This window comes from Octodon degus, unplaced genomic scaffold (assembly GCF_000260255.1).
Source record: "Octodon degus isolate 3935 unplaced genomic scaffold, OctDeg1.0 scaffold00055, whole genome shotgun sequence".
NCBI classification, from domain to species: Eukaryota; Metazoa; Chordata; class Mammalia; order Rodentia; family Octodontidae; genus Octodon; species Octodon degus.
In genome coordinates this window covers 7,392,455-7,415,741 of record NW_004524631.1, presented here as the reverse complement: position 1 = coordinate 7,415,741, position 23,287 = coordinate 7,392,455, and the positions used below count along the sequence as shown (strand labels likewise).

General features: G+C 35.4%; 1 protein-coding gene across 15 annotated transcripts in view; it reads right to left on the bottom strand.

Annotated features, from left to right (window-relative positions):
* Positions 1-920: 920 nt before the first annotated feature.
* Positions 921-23,287, bottom strand: part of Mecom (MDS1 and EVI1 complex locus) — a 550,507-nt gene continuing 528,140 nt past the window's right edge. For 11 of the 15 annotated variants that reach the window (XM_004633475.3, XM_023717748.1, XM_023717749.1 and 8 more), the window contains 7 exons: positions 18,066-18,232; positions 16,899-16,976; positions 13,286-13,455; positions 10,979-11,123; positions 7,286-7,522; positions 6,281-6,464; positions 921-2,478 (listed from right to left, as the gene is read on the bottom strand). In XM_004633475.3, the coding sequence (XP_004633532.1) occupies positions 2,344-2,478; positions 6,281-6,464; positions 7,286-7,522; positions 10,979-11,123; positions 13,286-13,455; positions 16,899-16,976; positions 18,066-18,232 (1,116 nt within the window). In that variant the 3' untranslated portion in view covers positions 921-2,343. Of the gene's footprint in view, positions 2,479-3,318; positions 3,381-6,280; positions 6,465-7,285; positions 7,523-10,978; positions 11,124-13,285; positions 13,456-16,898; positions 16,977-18,065; positions 18,233-23,287 lie in introns of all 15 variants that reach the window. The other 4 variants (XM_023717752.1, XM_023717753.1, XM_023717751.1 and 1 more) reach the window with 3 other exon arrangements.

The following is a 23,287-nucleotide window of genomic DNA, read 5'->3' as shown; positions in this document are numbered from 1 at the left end:
CATATGTATATTTATTTATAATTGCTCCCTTACCAGATGACTTATCACTAGCAGTAACAAAACTAAAATTCTAAAAAAATGTATAGATTCAAAGAGTTGACCAGATAGCTTAGAGGATTAAAATGGTTGCTTAGGCAGGCACAGGGACCAAGGTTCGATCCCCATTGTGCCATGACAGCCCCACCCCCAGGATGCACTGAGAGGGTGACTAAGACTAGGTGTGGTGGTGTGCGGCTATAATCCCAGCACTGGGAGGCTGAAGACAGGAGGATCACTATGAGTCCAACCTGGGTAGTGAGACCCTGTAAGACCCTATACTCAAGTACACAGAGAAAAAGTTTTACAATCAAATTTGATGGGGTGTTGAGTAGCTACAAAACTATTTTTTTTTAAACTTAGTCACTATACAGTGATTTCTTTTTCCACATGTGAAGAAAATACAAAACTATGTTTACACTCTATCACTCTGAAAAGGACAGAAACTGAGAAGGCACTCGGTAAAGTTAAAAGCTCTCACTGTCCTTTTGAATTAGTTAACAGTATGTGTATTATTAGAAGCAGAAACAAGAAAGTTCCTTTTGACACACATTATGTAAACTGCAGTAGAAAAGTTCTAGATTGTGCTCTTTCCTAATTAAAATGGGTGCTCCGGGCCTGGAATGATTCCAGCCCTGGGTAGCGAGTGCAGCACACAGGCCACGAGCTTGTCCTGCATGGAGAAACTCCAAAACAGCAAGCAGGACTCACTGCCGGCCAAGGACTATCACTTACGTCATCTCAAAACAGTGCAGACATGTTTTAGATTCCATGTATCTGTTAGGGCATCAAAGTGCCAAGCATCCCATCTTTAAATCATTTGGATCCCAAAGGGAAACTAAAATTACATGAAAAGAGAAAAAAAAAACACAAGGGGGAGAATGGACATTTTTTTAAGTCTTTATTTTTTAGTTGCTCCTCCCATAGTAATGCACTGAAAGGCATAACAGTTTATATTGTACAAAGCATTTGAAGAAAGTACCTCAACTTGCCGATTATTTCAAAATGAGATTACAAACAAACAACAAACAAAAAACAAAACAAATCTTGTTCCTCAATAAAAGGAAAAATAACTGAATACAGTCTGATATTTACTTCTCTCTTTTAACATAAGGTCGGGAACACTTCATTTTACAAATAGGATTAACATGAACGTAACATCGCACAAGCTTGCAGACAACCAGCATAATATGGGGTACAGTTTTTAATCAGAAGAATCATGCTTTCATGAAAGAAATTATAATCGTTTATACAATTGAATCAATTTTAGTATTACAAAAACTAAGTTGCATCTATTCATATTTAGCTCATTAAGAAGGAAAACAAAACAACAACCAAAAAAAGGAATGTTAAGAAAAGCCAAACCCCATTCGGCACTCCCACACACAGGTCCAGTCACCTTGGTCCTTGCAATTGAGAGAGGGGTGTGCCTCTAACATCATAGAATAGTGGCTGACTGGAACAGTGCTATTTTAATCAACAATCAATAGTTTGCCAACAAATAAATACATGATACACACAACACAAAAAAATTAAACATTAAAAACCAGTGACATGATTGTCTAAAATGAAGATGTTATTACAAGCATTTGGCAAACATTTTATTAGTGGTACGTCGGTACTGGTGATGAACAGGTTAAATCACTGACTTAACCTCCTGAAGCATGAACATCCATAGTTTACAATATACACAGACCCTTTTCCCCTAGTTTTAAGCCATGTATTTAAGAAGGCAAAAGTTAAAGGGGGGAACAAATACTCCCTTTCATCAGTTTCTATAATAATTGACTGTGCATTTCACCCAGCTACTTCCATCTTCAAAGGGTTAAATTACAGAAGACTTTAACAAAGAGAAAAATTAAATCTGTAATTCAAAGCAACTGTTCCCAATCATTTCAGGTAATCTTGTACAGATAAGAATTCGGTTTCTACGGAGTGTTCGTTCATATCAAGGCTGCCATCTCAACTGCCCCTCTTGCCCACCCACACCCTAGGCAGGGTGAACTGGAAGATGCCTTTTGCCCAGCAAGTTTTTCATTTCCACGGACTCACTTTAAGTCAAACTGATCCTCCAGAAGTCAGCAGCTGCATTTGCTGTGCAAAAAAAAAAAAAAAAAAAAAAATCGAGAATAAATAGTTTCCTTTGTCTTTCTTTTTTCTTTAATCATTCAGTTTAAGGTCACCAGACTTTAAATGAGTGACCTTTCAGATTTATAAGGCATTCTGCTCAGCAGTCTTGTAAATAGTCCTATAGGAAAGAACCATGCTACTGGTGGACTTGGTCCCATTCTGGTCAAGCTTAGTATGTCATACACGGCTGATAGACTGGATGGCACTGGATTCTGCTGCAGCCCTTGCCATGCTGTGCCACACGGCGGAAGAACTGTGAGACGCTGAATGGAGGGCTTCCTTGTCAGACAATGACAGCATCATAGCATACGCCTGAGGTAAAAGGAGAGACTCGGTCAGTAAGTGGTATTTGAAACACATACCGTTTCCCTTTATTTTTCTCAGTACTGGGAAATTCAACTCAAGGCTTTCCTACCCAGCTATACATCCTTAGCCCTTTCTCATTTTTATTTTGATACAAAGTCTCCCTGAATTGCTAATTTGTTTCATCTGGGCTGGAACTGGTGAGGTTCTCCTGCCACAGCCTCCTAGAGTATAAGCATTACTGTCACGCTTCACCTGCATACAGACCAGGTGCTTTTCAACCAGAATTGCTTTGGCAAGTATCAAGTTCCTTTCATTTACCCCTGCACACTGGCCTAAGATGCAGGCCTCCTTCAACACAACCGGGTGGCACACAAGGCACTCTGTCTTCTGAACTTCTCTGAGAGCAAAGAATAAGAGACAATCTGTCCAGTATCGCTCAATGACACCAAAGGCCTAAAACCGAGTCCTTCCCAAATTTGAACCCAGGGGAAGGACATATATTGATTTTGCCCACATTTTAATCCAGTATTATTTTACATCCACTACTGGCACCCAAAGACCTTGAAAGTTGAGGTGTATCAAATCATCTCCACCAACACAAAAAACACAGTGCAAGGCCCGATGCCGACCCAAGCACCCTGTGCCCAGCTGTCGGCCGAGCGCCAGCACACTGAGGTGCCGTGAGGAAGTTCTCATTCTTCCTCATGATCATGTCACATTCTAAGTAACTGTTCAGAGAATCCCTATGGACTGCCAAGTAAAATATTCAAATGAAATGTTCCGTCTTGACTTGTGAGTGAACTTTTCACTGCTGATTTGCTATTGTTGGTCCCATCCATTGCTAACCTTGCTTGTCAAAATGCTGCTGAAGTGGAATCATTAAAGTCCTGCCAAAGACATTCCACTGTCTGTAAACAAAGAAAAAATGCCTGTTGTTAGGCAGAATTTCATCTGTGGGAGTCATGCTGAGACATGTGGCCAGTCTGTGGTTTCTTCTATAATCATGGCATTCAGTTAGAAAATCTCCCTTTACAGGCTGATTTCGATTTGCTGGGTCATTGCTGTAAATGTACACATTTGACTTTTATGTATTCAATTTGCCTTCCGGACCTATACAAAACCTCACTACTCCTTTAACAAGTATTTCTTAAGCATGTACTCTCTGCCAGGCACTTGCTAGGTCCTAAAGAATCAGATAAATAATACAGTTTTTCTCCTTTCTAGAGTTTAGAGTACGGATTGAGTGAATATTGAACTTAATCTATTTATTCAGCTTATATATCAATCTTTAGAGGTAAAATAAATATCCTGAAATAATATTAAGAAAACTTGTGATCTTTAGAAAAATGTAAGGCAATATAAATAAAATTTTGACATCTTTGGTCTACTCCAGGTTTCTAGCCTACCTTTTACTTAGCGGACATCGTGATTTTAGTCACGTTGCTTCACTTGTAAGTTTTATTTTCCAACATTTATAGAATGCAGTAGCAATAATTGTGCTCATCCTCAAGCTTCATAGAGGAACCCCTGACTCTAACTTACATAAAGCACTTAGACCGGTGTTCCTCCTTTAAGCAGAATTTATTAACCTGAAATTAATACCCATATATGTAGAATAGAATTCTTTAAAGATTTCATGTAGAATACAGCCACTGTTGTATTGGTCAAAATTTTTATTCAATTGCTACAAAAATCACAGAGCAAATGCAGAAATATTTTGAGTAAAACATTTGAAACTTTCAATGCAAGGAAATGGTAAATATAGAATATATTCTTATTAATAATCAAAGGAAGGGCTGGCCAAATAGCTCAGCGGATTAAAGCACCTGCAAGCAGGTACAGGAGCCTCGAGTTCAATCCCGGGGCCTGCCGTGCTGGCCCTGCCCCTGGGGTGTGCTGAGATTGCAATTGAGACTGGGCATGGTGGCGTGCGCCTGTAATCCCAGCTCTTGGGAGGCTGTAAACAGGCGGATCACTACAAGTCTGATCTAGTAGTGAGACCCCGAATACCCTGTAGACCCTTCCCTGAGATACAAGAAAAATAAAATAAAATAAAATAAAATAAAATAAAATAAAATAAAAATAATCAAAGGAAAAACACATTCAATGCACAAGGATCTGGGTGTGGCACAAAACTTTTATGAGTTAGTGAGTCACAGAATACAGAATGAATGGTTTCAAGAAATACTTAATTTGGACAAATGCCCCACCATTTGCAGACTAATATAGATGGCATAATCAAGTAACAAAAAAATACAAGCTAGGATTACAAAATGTTCATATTTCTTGAGATGACAATTGTCAGTAGGAACTTAATGCCAATATGTTGCTACTGAATTATACAACATATCCATTCTTTCTAAGTGCTCAAGCTTGTTGGCTTTCTATACCTTTTGACAGTTTCTGATGTTCAACATTATGTCTCACACAGAAAGTATTTTCAGTAGAATAACTAAGTAAGTTTAAAAAGAGGAAACTTGGATCCTTCTGATATCTCTGATCAGCTAGAAAGAATGGAAAATCAACGGCTTTTTAAAAATCCTAACAACTTCTAATGAATGGCTAAGAGAAAACGAGATATCTACTTGGGTTAGTTAATTTGTAAGATTTACAACTGAAAAATTTACTTTATCTCTATTAGATCATTGAGATGAAATTGTTGTCTTATCTACCCTACTCCTTAACAAGGAAAAGGCATCAATTCCTAACCTTTAAATTATGTTCTCACGCAAGTGAAGACAGTTGGTAGGAATTTCTAATGTCCACACTGGCTGCCTTAACATGAGTTCACAAATAACATTAACTTTTCTATCATCATACTAATAACAAGGTTTTCACTGAATTTAATAACATTAAAAATATTGAATTATCCCACTGACACAGTGTTTTCCCTATTTTAGTGGAGATTTGCTATTACAACTTACTACATTTGCTATTAAGATCAGCCCAAAACATCTCAGGCAACATTTCTTATTTAGAAATCAGTGTCAAATGTACAAGCTAATACGATCATACTGATAAGTCAGACCACCTCCAAAATGGTATCATGGATAAAACAATTCAACCAATATGATCAATAAATATGGCATTGGGCAGTTATTTTTTAAAAGATGGACCTGAATGAACATGTTCGTTAAGTATAGATATAAAAAAATACTAATTTCCTTTTCTTAAAAGAATAAAGCCTCTTTTAATTGGTATTTATAAATGCTTAAATAGATTTAGTTTTTGTTATTATTCTCACAGAATGCTATAGAACTCAGGGAATTTGTGTGTTATTCATTTATTTAATAAAAAATTCATTTAAGGCCTTGGTACTCATTTCATTTCTGATTTCAGTTTGCTCCTAAGTTCTATAACTTAATCACATGTTAATTAATACACTTAATATACTACATGCAGCTAAAAACAACAGAATTTGCTTTCTAAAAATCCTAACGTGACCTTATGTTGGCAAAAAATATGGTTAATTAAACAATCAGAAAATAATTCTCAAGTAATATATAAACAACTAAACAAACATTATGAACTACCTAGAAGAAGTAAAAGAACTGCAGAGCAAAGGAGAAATCATTGTAGAATAGGGCTTGTCACAGAAGTTTCTGTGCTGAATGAAGCCATATCAGTTGGTGCACAGGGTCACTCTTTTGGATTCAGTCATATATAAAGACAGGACCACTCAGGCAAAGCACCTGGACCTGCTTCTAAAGTACTGCAAAGGTAAAATATTTGCCTTCTGCTAATGAAAGGAAATGTACATTTGTATGCACAATGTCCCCATGATGCTGAACTGCAGGAAAATATGTACCTGTGACTTGGACTTTCTGTGTAGCGGCTGCTTAAGTTCCTCTGGCACATGGGCAGTACCAAAAGAAGACAGCTCAGCTTCAGTATATTGATTATCTTCCATTTTCCTCATTTTGAGGCTGTCTGTGAAGTGCCTTATGTGATCTAGAGCAGAAAGTCCAGTTTTATATTCTTCCTCTTTATACCTAAAATGAACCAATGGGAAAGCACAGAAGGGTTTTTTTTTTTTCCTTTTTCAGTTTCTTTTTTAATCAAATCACTTTTATTAGAATTTAAACAGCTATCAAACTTCATGTTGTATTTGCTGTGTAAAGTGTCACTCACCAATGGTTGGATTCCGTACAATATTTATAAATACCTTATCTTAAATCATGCTTTTCTTGGATATTTTTTATTAACTACAGTCAAGTATATATTTGAGATAAAATCAGTGACACATTAGGTCAGCAATGTGTGCAGAGAGAATTCACGCATCTAAAATTTCCATTTCAATGAAAGTTATGAAAACATGAGGTCAGCACACATGATCCTCATGAAAATATAATATTCCTGTCAACTCTTTGGCTAATTTTTCCATTTAAAAATCAATTATGTATGCAGGTTATATAAATATATAATGAAGTCAAATTTATCTTAGCAATATTTGTCAGATTATTGAATGACATTGTATCGTGTGGAAATCTCTAGTTTCCCTTGGGCTTAAGTACAGTCTAACCTAAGTGACTGTGTACCTGTGTCATTTTTACATATCCTTCCTACCTCACGCAGCACTCTGCAAGTACAAGAGCATTGATACACTTGCACACTTTATTCATAATTCACCGTGTTTTACTCTTATAAAAGTGGTGCACTGTGTGCACCTTGCTAATGCCAATCTAACTTCCATGGCTCATTGCTCCCCAATTCCAATCACATGCAATACTATAAGGGCAAAGCAGAGCAGGAGGAGAGACAAGCGTGTGTACTCTCCCCTCGTTTAGCCTAGCAGGCTGCCCGGTGCACTGACCTCACTGGGGACGTCTTACAACTCATCTCCAGGGCACCAGCTTCTTCAAAGTCATCTTCAGGGCTTCCTTCATGCAGACTGCTGGCCACGGGCTCCTTCGCGGGTTTTCCTGTGAGTTCGTTGTCTTCATCCTCCTCATCCAACAACACCTCGTCTTCCACTTCCTCATCATCCAGTAAATCTGAATTCTGACCAGTCACCAATACCTTCTCATCCTTATAGTGACTGCCATTTATTCTATTAAAAAGAAAAGGGCTCAATTATTGGTTTAATGTTTTAAGCATACAGTTAGCTTTCTTATCATCTCCCTAAAAGTTGTCCAGCTTTTTGTACACCTACGCAGGAAATTTTATAGTTTATACTTTATAGCAATCTTGGGAGAATAATGTAATTTCACATGTTAAAAAAATGAGAGAAAAATAATTGGATGGTTATTAAGATTATAAATGGAGTCACTGGCAGAACTGGAAAAATAATCCCAGCCTCTGATTTCATATAAGCCTTTCACGTAACAAATGATATCACTGTATGCAGAACAAAACCAGAAAGTGCTTTTTTTGCATAATGTACCTAATTATTATTTAAGTACCTGCAATTTAAAATAACTAAGTCATGGAGAATTCATATTCTTGAGCAACAACGACAATCACTCAACACATACAACTCAAGTTATCTCACGGTTCCAAAAATATGAAAGTAGCTACCAAGGACCAGTGTTACGTTATACTACTAGTTCACATCTGTGGTATACCCCACTTAGACTATCTACCCAAGCTTGGAAGCCATTAAGAGCTACTTCTTGTATTATTTCTAAATTATTCTTGATAGTCTGAATATTGAGAAGTTTCCCTATTTTCAAGAAAACACTGACGTAAGCAATGTGACTGTACACCTATTTCAGTGTAGCAGCACCTGCCTGGCCAAGTGTGGGGTCCTGAGTTCGATTCCTGATACCAAAAAGAGAGAGAAGCAAATCTCTTTTGAAGTTTTACTTAGCAAGCACTTCTAACATAATGATGCCAAAGAAGAATATTACATCATAAAATGTCATCTGCAATACTATTGCTTGTTTTCAAGGATTATAAATGTAATTTAAAAGAAATTATAAAAAGTTTAATTACTCAAGAATTCTAATTTAATACATTTGAGTGATTTATAACTAAGATTAGCTTCTTGGGCTTTCAAATGAATAGTAAACAAGAAATCAGTATTTAATTTTTATCATAAAATTGAAAGTAAAACTATAGAAAGTTAAAATTAGTTATAAAATAAGATATAGGAAATGATATCAATTTTAAAAATATCTTCTTGTAGGCTCCTCCCCTTAAAGATCTATGACTAGAGAAATTAAGCCACTTGGAGTTCAGAAAGCTTGTACAGAATGGAAACATCATAGGTACAAAGATGTCCTAATTCCTGGGTAATTCATGGCCTTCCATTTTCCCTTCTTCCTCTATTTCCTAATTCAGAAAACTCATGGAGACTATTAAGTTACTGTTATGGCCATGTATGATTTTCATATATAATTATGCGGCAGATTATGGAAGATGAGGTATCACAATGTATTCCTAACGTTTTCTCATATAAAGCATAAGCACAATGTGATATTTAGATTTCCCAACAGAAATTAACACATAAATAAAATGTTCTTGGATATGATGCATGGAGTAAAAGTCCATTTGACCACAAAAATTCAAATCATTATTACAAAGTATTTAATATAATCAGTCTATCAACTTGCTTTATCACAGAATGGTGAACACAGATTTTACACCATTATAAATTATTAGTTTCCATATATGCTGCCAGTTTTCTAGCTTAAATGGATCAAAATTGCTAATTTTTAAATAAAAGACAAGAAAAAAAAAGAGAGAACATGGATGAAAACAAAAAGTAATAAAGCCCACTTAACTAAGAAAATATATTTTTTAATTATGCTTTCAAATAATGCACCTTATAGGGATAACTTATGCATCAAAAGTCCTCCGCTGGAGACTCAACTCTTCTTTCTGTACTGTTCCGGCATGTTGAAGCCAGATGTTATAGCAATGGCTCACAAATTTCCAGTGAAGAGCTAGAAACGCTGAATGAGGATTTCAGAACTAAGTGATCTTCGTCTCAGTTTTTCTTATTCGTATCAGGTAAATATTATTTTCAAAATGTAAGACTGTAACTATGCTTCTTCACTGCTATTACCACACTGGGCTTCTGATCATGTGCCGCCCTCCCTCAGCGCTCCCTCCTACCCAGGGAAGCAGAGGGCAGGGTGTGTGCAACAGCACGACATCATTGACCTAACGAGACTTCTTGGGTGTCTAGGGAGATCTTTTTTTTCCTTTTTTCTTAAATACATTTTTATACAAGTTGAAGAACTAACGTGGCCACAAGTTTTGTGTTATTTTGATTAAAACGTTCACTTGAAGCAAGTTAATGGAGAAACTACCCTAAGTAATTGACCTTGACTTACTACCAATTTCAAAAATAGAGTCCACTAACCCTTTATAATTGTATGATGAAAATTAATGAAACTTACACCAATTTTATAATAAAATTTATAATGTATCCTACTAAACATTTTAGCATCTTAATTTAATGAGTTACAACATAGTTATGTTTAGGAAAATACTCTCAATTTCATATATTTAATTATAACATATAGATAACAAATTTTAATTCAATAGTTTTAGCAAAAATAATGTTTGATGAGCTTCATGTACGAGGTAAAGTACTAGGTAAGTGTAAGTTATTACCAACAGCATTAAAATAAGAATCTCAGAACAAAATGAGATTCTCTTTTAATATGTTTGATGCTCATGATAAGAAAAGGGGACCCATATACTAGGTCACTCAAAACAAGAATAATTATGGTCACTGAAATAAATGTACCAGAATTATATGAATATTCACTTGAGAGGACACAAGGTAGTGAAAGAATCTGAATTCGGAAGTCTTCAATAATTTCTACATCAAAGATATTAGGATGAAAATAGATAGCTAATGCATAAATATATACTTATATAAAGAGAAATGGCAGAAGAGAGACAAATATAGGGAAAGAAACAGAGCCTCAGATTGCCTGTAATACACATAGGATATATAATAGTAACCACTAATCACAGTGACTCCATTGAGTCTGTGTGGCAATTGTCCTATCTCCTTCTAAAATTTGGTAAAATATTCTATTTAACTATGGAGGGAAGCAGAACAGTGTGGTGGTATTGGACCCCGATGGACTGGGTTGAATCATATCTATTGCTTGTGTGATTTCTGGCATGTCATTTAACCTTTGATGTCTCCATTCTTTCACTAATAAAATTGCAGTCACTATCTCAGAAGATTATCATGAGAATTAAATTAATATGTGTATACTACTAATTTATATGGTATTTAATACGTACTTCACAAATGCTAGACATCAATGGTAGCAGCAATAGTAATACCAATAAGTGAATAGAGCAAACACATTTTGAAAAACACTCATTTCAGGTGGCATAGAATTAGTTCATTGAAAGAACAGTTAGTGTTCATATTATTTGATCAATCTTATATTCCTATATCTGGTAATCGGAGCAACTACTTTGAAGACAATAATAGGCAATATAATTTTTAATTTACTATCATCTTGTTTTGAAACTCTGCATGGCTTTTATTGTTGTCTTTATTATTGTCTTTAAATTTTTGTTAAAGTCTCACCTCTCCTCTGCATTCCTGGGAGACTGGCTGCTGTGACTGCTATTCCCAATGAAATTCCGAATTTCTGTGAAGTAAGCATCTTCCTTGTCATCCAGGATGGCGCCTGTGCTTTCCAGTTCAGAGTGAGGTGATGATGTCGCTGTACCTGAGCGGAGCAGAAAGCCTTTGTCACAAAAATTATTATTTATCTGGCAACTTATTTGCAACCTTGCTCCTTAGCAATTTGATCAGTATTGTTTCTAAAAACATACTTTTTGAATATTAACAATAGTAATCAGAGGAGGTCAAAGTCCACCCTGTTTATTATAATACAGATGCCCGCAAAAGTCCCTTAGGAATAGTTCAAGCCAGTACGGTCATAATTTATAGTCTCTGTGGATGTCATTTCTCTCAGTACTTTTAGCCTATCCCCACTGTGACATGGGGACATTTTTATTCATATAATCAGTAATAGGGTGAGACAAATTAAGGACAGGTCTTAAAAACACTCCACTATATTCTGTTATGAATACTGGTGCAACAATACATTTTATTGATGCTACACTAAATGACTTACAAAATAAAGATTGAAAACATGCTGAAAAATCTGGCTCCTGGTTTTGTGGGCTAAGCTATGTGTAGAACTCAGAGCACACAAGCTGGGAAGCTGGTCCAGTATTAAGAGGATAATATGGGCTCTGCTTGTTACAGGAAGTTCTTCAGCTTTCTCATCTATAAAACTGAAAACAAGACCTATTTCCCTGGATTGCTGTGTTGTTTAAATAAATTGGCACAAACATGAGTACTTTATCTGTGGTCAAATTTTATATCTACATTAAATTTATGCTGATTACCTTGTTGATAAACTATCTACAATTTAATAGTTCATCATACTGGTCTATATGACAAAAATAAGAGGTTAGAATATCACTTCTACGTAAAGAACATATAATCTGGGTTAGCAGATAAGTGCTCAGCTCTAATAAGTTACAGTTTTCACTTTTTAAATCCTGAAATAACTCTGATTAGAAAATTATAGTACTACGCTAGAGGGGTCACACAGAAATTGTTCCATATATTTGATTAATGTCCGTGCCTAAAATCTAGCATTTTAAAGCATGATCATTAGATTTTTAGCTTGAAGAATGTTATCAGGATGTAGTTCTAAGTAGTCCCTATTCAAGAGCATGGACAATGTACCTATTGAGGAAGGATTAATAATAAAATAATTTCTTTAAGGGTACTTGTATAGCATGTATAAATTCAACTCTTTTTTCCTGCTCTTGCTCAACTCCTCTCTTTTGCTCAACTCCACACTCATGCCTGTCCTCCTCATTCATTTCTTTGACTCTAGAGACAAATTGCAACTTCATGGCTTGGCTCCACACACGGAGGCCAGCAGCAAATATTAGTTAATGACTCACTGCCTGCCTCTTAGAAGCCAAAGACAAAAAGACCGGCAATCCTTTCTGTTAAAAATGTGCTGGCCTGGTGGGTTTCAGTTAAGGTAAGGCTAGTTTTTCATCAGTTGATTTTAACTTAATTTTATATCAGAATTTGTGACAAAGATAAAACACCCATAGTTTTCTGTGGGTTGATCTGATCAAGAGTTCTGTCCCTGGTCCCTACAAAGCTATCTTGTAAAGATTCTCTGAACCACAGGCTTTCTACACAAGCAACAGTGGCTTCTAGGTTCATACTCTGGGGCTGCTGCTGCAGAAGTCCTGCCTGCTTAGCACACACATTCGATGGCAATAAGCTACAGGATTATTATTTCGTGTGTGTGTGTGTGTGTGTGTGTGTGTGTGTGTGCCTGTGTGTATTTGGTACAGGGTCTCACTATACAGCTCGGACTTGTAGTGATCCTCCTGTTTTCAGCCTCCCCAGTGGTGGAATACAGGTGTGCGCCACCAAGCCTGTACTTGGTGGCCGGTTCAGGACACCTGGGGTCAGCACCAGTGCAGCACGTGGTGCAAGGAATCAAACCCCAGTCTGTGAGCTATCTCACAGACCATTTAAAGGATTATTGTACACAATTTACGGAACCTTGATGCATACGTTGCCAGTGAGTTTTGGATAAGGCTCCCTTTGCTTGAGATTGCCCATTGAGATGAATCCAGCAGAGGAAAAAATGATAATAAATAATATAAAGTCACCAAGTTACACATTGATCAATAATCACTCACATGATTCTATATCCCACAGGGAAATTTGCTGTTAACTTTCACAGACAGATCTGATTTGGGAGTCAAAACAGAAATGAGAAAGATCACAACTGTCTTTTAAAATATGTAAAATAAGCTATCTTTTCTCAGTACAATTACCCACCAGACATGTTCCCGTTCTCGTGCTTCTTTAAGTGTCTGTCTAAGTTGGTTTGCTGACCAAAACACCTATCACACAAGTGACATTTAAACGGCTTCTCCTTATTGTGGATGTTGCGAACGTGCCGCTGCAAGTTAGAAGATATGCTGAACGATCTGTCACAGTATTTGCATCTGAAAAACAAACGCAGAGAAAATATGCACAAGCAAATCCAAAGCTATTTCCCAAGACTAGAGAAACCTAGATCAAATTTATTACCCATTTAACACTAGTCAATAATAGACAGTTAAGTCCAGGCACCAAGAAGGGCGCTAGTCACACAGTCAAGAATTCAATGCCAATGAACTCTGAGGATTATAAAGATTTTTCATGACTTTATAAAAAAAACATAATAATGTATGGGTGATTTGATCATTCCCAGTTTTATGAAGGTAAAAAATTATAATATTTTAAATAAACCTGAAAAATTCAAAGCATTAGAAACCATAGCATTGTTTTTCTTCTTATGCTTAGTATAATGCAATTGAATCCTTTTCAAACATGAAACAAATTCATGTGTTCTCCAAAATAAAGATACTTTTTAAATTCAAAACTGAAAATCTAATTAAATAATTTCCAAGGAAACTTACCTACTCTGCTGAAATCCCAAAGAAAATTCCCTTCCATCCCCCAACTAGCAAGCAATTCCAAACTTTATAAACTGAGTAAATGTGAACACTGTGAGCTGATACCAAAGACACTGATTTTTGTAACTTGAAGATTAGAATTCCCAAGACTTTTAATAAGCTTTATGCCATCACAAGAGCAGTAATAATGCTATTAAATTCTCCTCTTGGAGGAAATCAAATGTTTGCATTAACTTTCTCTTTCTGTAACCCCAAACATTCCATGTATATTTTTCTTAACATGTTACAATTTCAGTAGTACTTCTGAATAAGCTGCGTTTTTCAGAAAAACATTTATTATTGGTTGGTTAATTATTTCTGCTTTCCATTTGATAATCATAGAATGATTTAAGGTTATTTTAATGTAAAATAAAAAATATAAAATGTAAAGCTCCCACCCCTCAGTTCTACGGCTAAGGAAGAAAAGTACTTTTTATAATTGATGAGGTTACTCTCTATTGGCATTTGAAGACCAAAATTTTACCATTTCTTTGGGTAATTTTCATGTATCTTGCTTGAAAAAAAAATGATTTTCTCCTAATGCTTTTCAAGTAAAATTTTCTAACTCAGTGGCCAATAAACCCTTAACTCATTCTTCTATACATGAAGAGCCCTTGTCCCACTTCTGAATGCAGACTCAATTTCAAGTACTCTACATCAGAAATCACTGCATTCTTTTCAAAGTCCTTGGGCTTCCCCAACTGTCCCTATGGAATGCTAGAAATCTAGTCAGTTCAGTGAGAAAAATAAATTTATTGTGATAGTTACTATGGCATAGTGGAATAACCCAGTTGAGGCCTGAGTTAAATTTCCTTGTTAAAAACTATTCTGGCATCCTCAATATTTATTGCTTATAATGTTGATAAGTTTGTGTAAAACAGTGTAGTGATAGTAGCTATCAACTTTACATCCGCTTTTGAAAAAAACTGTATGTGAACACATAGGCTTCCCTATAGTAACTTTATTTAATTCCAAGGCCCGCTGCAGTGAGAAGCATAGTACCTTTCGTACAGTTTTGTTGTGGTAAGCAGAGCAACCTGAGAACTGACAGAGAAACCCTACATTCCCACCAACACTTTAGGAGAATTTTTACTCATAAAATTTTCTTCAAAAATCATCAGGAAAAGAGATTTCATCTTTGACGTGCTTTCAATTATCTGTGATGTGCAGAGGATTTTCCAAATCCAGTAAACACTTTAAATCTGAATAGAGCAACTGATAAAGTCTACCCAATGATCAACTCTTACACTGTATGTGTCTCCTGATAACATCTTGGGCAGAAGAGTGAGTGCTCTAGATTAAAAAAAAAAAATTGGATGCTATTCAAGTAAATTGGTAGCTGATTAAAGGGATGCTTAAATCAAGGCTAAGTTTCAAAACTTCTTAAAATGAACATGTATGTTACTAGGACTTCCTATTTACTGGAGGTAGACAATGCATTCAAAGCAGCTTCTAAAATTATGGTCTAAAAATGCACTTACGAAGGGAGAGCTTTGGACTTAGGTTTCAATTCTGATACTAGACTTTCTAAACACTGTAAGCATCTATAAATCTGATTTTTTTTTCATTTGTTATATAGAAGGGCTTGACAACATTAATTAAGATCTCCAGCTATGGAAAATTTCTGGTTTGTAAATTCTTTAAAAATTCATATATAAAAATATCATCCAGGATAAAGCTATTGCACTTAGGTATAAAAAGAAAGAGTAAATGAGTGTGCTGTCCTAGTTGTACACCTTGAGCATAACATTTAGATGTGAAAATCTTTCCTTCTCCTTCAGAAGAATTCCTGGAAGATTAAATCTTTGCTAAAGAAGAAATTATCTAAAACTTATCATTATTGTATCTTTTGAAGGGCTGTTATATCAAGCACATTCTACTCTGCATAAAGTTGAACTATTACTCATGCTTAGAAATTTATAAAATATATATGAAATCAAGGAATTAAAAACATTGATTTTCAGTTTAAAGCATTCTAGTTTTCTATTAAAATTTTACTTATCTTCAAATAAGTAATGACCTATCCATTTTTTATTCTATATAAAAAACCTTCAAAACTGAATAAATTGCTTATTTCGAATGAAATGAAAAAAAGAATAAAACAAAATGGTTAGTATTCAGACCAAAATAATTTTATACATATGCAATGCACAAGAATTTCAAATGAAAATGAAATTATAACATTGCATAAGATAAATATCATTTATTCTTATAAAAGGTATTAACAAATTCCTAGCCCTTTACATAAAACATTGCATATTAAATAATCTACATTATGTTTTAAGCCTGGGAGAGGCCATGTTGCTTATTTTTATTCTTTTGTGAACAATAATATTAATAGATATGTCCCATGTTTCATCTGGCTAATTTTGACCTTTAACAGAATAAGATGAGATACTTTAGGACATCGTTAGTAGAATCAATACTTTTCTGTATTATACTTGATTTTCTCTGTTTTATCTCCAGTTATAGATTTCTTTTTTCTCCTTCCCACATTTAAGTTTTGTTTTTTTTTTTCTTAACCTCTTGTTGGGACCTGGAACAAAGATTTAGCTGTTCTAGGAAGACAAAGTATATAGAGATAGATTGTTAATTCCTAGCTCACACTTGATGCATAGAAAAAGGAAAGTGCAAGTTGCAATTGTATCAACTACAAGGGTACGAATTATTGAGAAGAGACTAAGACTAAATAACAATAAAAATTTAAAGGACTAACATCTCTTAAATGCTTTTTTTTTCTGAAACATTGCTAAAACTTTTCGATTGAGAAGCAGAAAACCTTGATTAAAGAAATGAGGCCTCTTCTAATTTTAATCAGTCAAATCTTCCTGACTCAACATGGAGTAGACATACAGTCAGATATAGATAAAACCTCCTTTAAAATTGTTCCTGTAATTCCATTTTGTTGTTTACAGTATTTACCAGGATATTTAGAAAAATCATCATCAAACCTGTAAGGCTGTTCTCCTGTGTGGGTTCTCAAGTGCCGTGTTAGGTTCGCAGACCTCGGAAAAATCTTACCACAGTATCTGTTACGGAAAGATGTTTATAAGAGCAAAGTCAGCACAGTCGACGTTACTTCTCTCAAGCCACAGAGCAGCCAGATGCTTATTACTGATTTAATTAATCTTGCATGGAACTCATATGTCTTTGGTATTTAATATTTGCAAGAAAGCCATTCTACAGACATAAATAACTCTACAAAACAGGCTGCATTATGAGATCTGCTTGAATTTGCTCGAGCATAAGCGAGCAGTTTATGAAAACCAACATCAGTTTTGATGACCCGCATATGCCTCTTTTATTAAGTCCATATCTTTGCATTTACAAAACTGATCCAGACAAGGGAATCAAAACAATAAGAGTTTGTGATTCTGGGTTCACGTAAACATATTTCAAATGTTTCAACTCATTTTACATGTCAGCCAGTGACAATTCCCTGTACACTGAATGGTACCAGATCAGACAAGATCCTCAGACTTCATCTATCTATCAATGTGTGTTTCCATAAAAGCTGTTCGGGAAAGAAAGTGACACATTTTCCAAAGAACAGGTAAACTGATAGGCCTGAATCAGTCAGACAGTGCAAATTTCTATAGACAATTGAGAATTTTTAAGTGTAACTTATTTTTTAAGAACACACTAAAACCAGAAACAGACAATAAACTTTAGACCTGTACTGATGATTAACAAGGAAGTTGTTAACTAGTTTTCTTCACTTATAAACTTTATTCATCCTTCCTGAATGGACTTAGTTTTCAATTCCAGGACAATTAACAAATGTATGCTAGAAGACAGTAGTATTTTACCTTTAGCTGAAAATAATTAACTGTGAAAGAAAATTCATAAATATCAAAGTGAGACAAGTAGATAGTATTTGGAAAGCCTCCAGCCTCATATATCACAACCAAATGGTTTATGTTAAAATTCTCATTTAATAATTTTTAAAAACTGCTATTTTTAAATCTCGCCAAATAAAGACCACTTTGAAGTGCCTGAAATCTATCATGGTTGCTATTAATCATCCAATCAAGAATAATTTGAAAAACAAACAACAGGGCCTTCTGAAATCAGAGGGAGATTTTTGGAAAGTCAGCCATAATTAACTTGGTAGTTACCTGCAGGTATAACGCTCCTTTCCCTTACGCAGTAGGTTCTCCGGCAGGGTACTGGGAGGTGCTCTGAAATTGAACATAGAGGGCACTGACTGCAGCAGCTCACTGGCTTCAGGTTTCAGGGCACTGAAGCCCTCTAGCTTTTCTGCCATGTTTTCAATAGCTGACATCTGAAAGGCAAAGTGCAAGACCATGAAGGGCCTGACATCTCCTCCTCTGTAATAATCTCTGACATACCAGAAAGGTTAATAGGAAAGCAAGCAATCTTCTGAGCTTTGGCTCTAAACACTGAACAAACAACAAGACGATCAAATTGGGAAATAAAAGTAGAATCAAGCTCATAAAGTACTAGATGAATGCTTTTTTTTTTTTTACTAAGACCTTAGGTAGTTTTAAGGTAATCTAATATACAATTGCGCAGTGAAACAGCTAAAAGAAATGATAAGGTCAAATTAACTTTAGTGTAATTAAGTAACAATATTTTGTTATAGATATCAAAGTAAACTGAAATTTTAGAGAAAGATATTAATGCCTTTCCTAGTATGAGTTGATATTAATATATGGTAAATATTTAGATTAATTTTCATTGTTTATTTTTATTAGCATATGTACGTGACAGGTTTACATTCCATGTGTGGAGTTGGTACAGGTACATAACACATCCTGATTCTTTTATTCATCCGTAGTCCCTCCATCACCTTCCATATCTTGAGATCCTTTCCTATTTGAGAAAGATCTCTCCCTACCCCCTACCTTTTATTTTGCTCTTTATTTATATTTTGAGTTTCTTATATAAAAGAAACTGCAATACTTAAGCTTGTGTGTCTCACATATCTTACTTAACACTACAGTGTCAGGGTACACGTATTTTTCTGCGAATGCCTCATGTCTCCCTTTCTGCATGGAAGAGCAGTACTCTGCTGCGTGCACATAGCACATTGTATCAATTCTTCTGCTGATAGACATATAAAATTTTTTACAGTAAAACATGCACTTCATATTTCTCTCAAAGTATCCCCCCTCACTTCCAACACACTTCTCCCACGTCCTTGCCACTTCCTGAAGCAGTTCTGAAAGGCTGCATTCATGAGTATCTTGACAAGGCAAGATAAAAGGTAACAGTGAGTGCCACTGCATCCACTGGAAAGGCAGGATGGAAGGACAGGGCCATATGAGCATCACAGAGCTCATCCACTCTATTCACCAGATCTGACACCTAGCAACACCTCGCTCTTCCTCAAAGTGAAACTGGCCAGGAAAAGTAAACATTTGGATCAATTCAGAGCATCATGGCAACGAGGACAACACAAGAAGGACACAAAGGAAGACTTCTGGAACTGTGTCAGAAATAGCAAAATGGGGTAAGTGTGTCAATGGGCCTTTTACTATAATAGTTTTTTAAAATTTAGACATTCATGGAGGAGCCAGGGAGATGACTCAGAGAATAAGCACTTCCCTGGCAAGCACAAGGGCCTGAGTTCAATCCCCAGTTCCACCAAAAAAAAAAAAAAAAGAAAGAAATAGACATTCATGGTAGTTTCCAATCACACCTTATAGTACAGACTATGAGTCCCATGAGAACTCACAGCAAGAAAGGACACCAAATGTCAAAAAGTTATAGCTACATCAAATATGTGTAATCTAGAAAGAAAAGAATTAAATATGTAAGAGGTATACTATGTAAGGCTGTGTTAAACTAATAGCTGAACATGCAAACATTCTAATGAGATTATATAAAAAGAAGTTTGAGGAAATATGCTGTTTTTGACAAAGATGGCAATAAATTGATAGATAATTACATATGAAAATGGCAGATAATTTACACGTATGAACATTTTAAAATACAGGAAAGAGTTCATGCAATTATCTCTCAGGGAATTTTTTTTTTGGTGGAACCAGGGATTGAACTCAGGCCCTCGTACTTGCCAGGCAAGTGCTTATTCAACTGAGCTATCTCCCCAGCCCTTCTCAGGGAAATACTCTTGAAAAAATTATTTTGCCTAATCCTAACAACCTCATTAGTTTTCCTTTTTGTATGCAAGTTTTTGTTGAGCTACATCCATATTTGAAAATTAGGAGATTTCATTACCTTTCAAAGTTGGCTTGATCCTTAATGTCTACAGTTAAAGAAACTTTCCATTTACCTTCAACTATCCTAAAAGGTTGTTTCCTTGGCGTCCACATTTTGTTTAGAAGCTATTTATTACCAATTTTTTTAAGTAGACAAAGCACACTCAGTGCATCTTGCTAAATCAATTTGTTTTCAAATATTAAAAAGAATTGCTATGCATTTCTTAGAATTAGTGCAGTAAACCAGAAGATACACACAGACCCAGAAGGTAAGTACTACACACTCAAGGAGCTCATCAACCTAAGAGGTGAATCATTTTGTTGCTGCAGCAGCAAAATAGAGGAGATCTAATATGCAAGCTTTTTAAAAGATTAACAACATTTATATACAGTGAACACACCATGGGACAGAATACTTTTTACTTCCTATGCCAGAATACAGTTCTCACCTCGATAATAGTGAATGTCTGATTGTTCACATGACTATTCATGTTCTAGTTAGCTCTTTTTTTTTCTCTTGATCCTGGAACCTGCCCTCTCATTTCATGCCCAGACTCCTAATGTTAGCTACAAATTGCAATGACAGGGTACCACTGCCAATTTGCCAAATGTCTTTCATCAAACACTGTGCAAAAAAAAAAAATCTCAGAGGAAAGTCAAGATACATTTACTTGTCAGACAACAAATGTGAACACATCGGGAGGCAGTAAGGGCTATAAGCTCAAGGGTTTGATTCATAATCATTCAGCTGCTAAAACATTCTCCACAGATGCAAGTGGACAGCACATTTGTCACTATGAAGGATTTTGACACACACTGATCACAGAGCAGAGATATGGAATGATGATGCGGCTCAGAGAGAGGTTGGAGGAAATTCTCTCTGCAGAATGGAGACATTATCCCTTTCTAGCCAGAATATTAGTATTTTACATTATGTTGGCTTTTATTTATTAAAAATCAATCCAGAAATACCTTATGATACTATTTTAGTTGCATTTACTATTAGATACTGTTAATGATACTACTGTAATTGTTCCTTGCAGGATATTATTTTGGCATTCCATCTACCACAGAATAAATTATCTGAGTGAAAAATGACCTCTAGTCTTCAAGCTTATTAGTAGTAACAAGCAAGGGTAAGAGTCATGATCAGATGTATTTATTGGGAAGAACAGTAAATGCACGTGTGATGATTATAAATGTTTTATTTATGTACATTTAATATTTGGCAAACTTTCATTATCTAGCAGCTTTAAATCATTTGAGTGTCCAACCTGCTGACATACTCAGATTCCTGCAGCATTATGTCTCATAGAAACGCTTTTCTCCTTTTATATGGAAAATAGCTTACTCATGACTATGATTATTCTCAACTTTCTAGTCCTTCAAGTTATTTAAGAGCAACTGGCTGGTAAGAAATGTGTCTTGTTTTAGTAGCTGCTAATGGCTAGCTCCTTTTGAAGAAAGATCACTGTGATTACTTTACCTCAAACTGTTTCAATTTGGGAAAGCCATCAAGAAACAAGAAAATATATTAGGGGTTTGATGACTAAAGAATGACACTCTTAAAGATAATAGGAAAAAGAATGGAGGCTACCTGAGTGTCTCGCCTACAAACCATCCTCACCATTGGCTTCTAGCATCAGTAAAAAGAGGATTGAATTGGAATAAGGAAAAGAGAAGGAAAAGTGAGCTGAAGGTAGCTATTAACACACACACACACACACACACACACACACACACACACACACTTTTTGTCCAGCTAGCGACAACACCTGAAATGATATAAAAGCTCTTTAATGAATCTTCCTCTTGTCCTCCTCAGATCTGCTCTTGGAGCACTTAATCAGTTGGAAATAGGATCCTCATTAGAACAGGGATGCTGACTTCCACAGACACCTGCCAGTTGGATTACATTTGCAACCCTTTGACCAATATCAACCTTGGTATAAACCTTAAGACTGAAGTATTGAATTCAAGTGAAATTTAGCTAACAGATGGCCAAAACCTTAACTTTTTCCTGCTATCTGGTCTGACTCATGTCCCTCCATGAAGCACTACACATTTTATAGAAGTAGCAAGTTTCAATATTCACTTTAAAGTCCGACTTACATTTTGTAAAGCAAGATAATTTGGGATATATGGGAAAAATCGATGTACACATATTTTATTTATGAAAATCAAATGAAAAAGGTAATGTGTGTTATTGTGAATGAGAAATTTGCTGACAATGGAGAAGCTAAAGGGGGAAAACTTAGATCATATATTTTAGAAACGTCTTGCCATATGACCCACTCATGTCTTAGGGTAACCTCATATGAGTAAATGGCAGTTTTTTCCTATGGAACAGTACTTTTTATTTACATATATAATAGTTGTTGATGATATCTGCAGCCAGATGTCTGGAAGAGGAAGTTGTTTTGCCCCCTTTCATTCCTCAAGAGGCTATTAACTTTATACTGACGCAAATTAATATTTAGATATAATTCCCTTGCTCCTACCAAAAAATATAGCCAACGTCTCTAGTCAAATAAAGTCAGTATTTTAAACGATATTTCAGCAGTCAAGATATCATCAACTGAGTCCTGAGCACTTAGCTTAATATTTATTGTCTGGCACCAGTAATTGATGACATAAAAGTTTCTCATTTAAACTATCAAAGTGACAACTTGATTATATGAAATGATATGTCCAAAGACAATATGAATTATGTGACCTAATGTTTCACAATTAGATTACACATGGCTTTATCATAAAATCATCAACTATTCATAAATAACTTATCATGGGAAAGTTTGTAGATTAGGCAGTTTTCTATATTTATTCACTTGATAATCTTGAGAAATCTCAAAATCATGGTCATTTGAAGGAGAAGCAAATATTTATATTTTATTTTTATATCACTCCATGTATCATATTCAGGAATCATGACTGAAATTACTTACAATTTTTATCACTAAAAATTATAAACATGTATCTTTAATGTTGACTATTAATATGTCTTACAATAGAAATGTCGGGGTTGGTGAGATGGCTCAGTGGTCTAAAGCACCTACTTATACTTAGAACAAGCTTAGCAAAGGACAGGGACCACGGTTCAATCCCCCAGCACCACATGGCTGAGCTGGCCACACACACACACACACACACACACA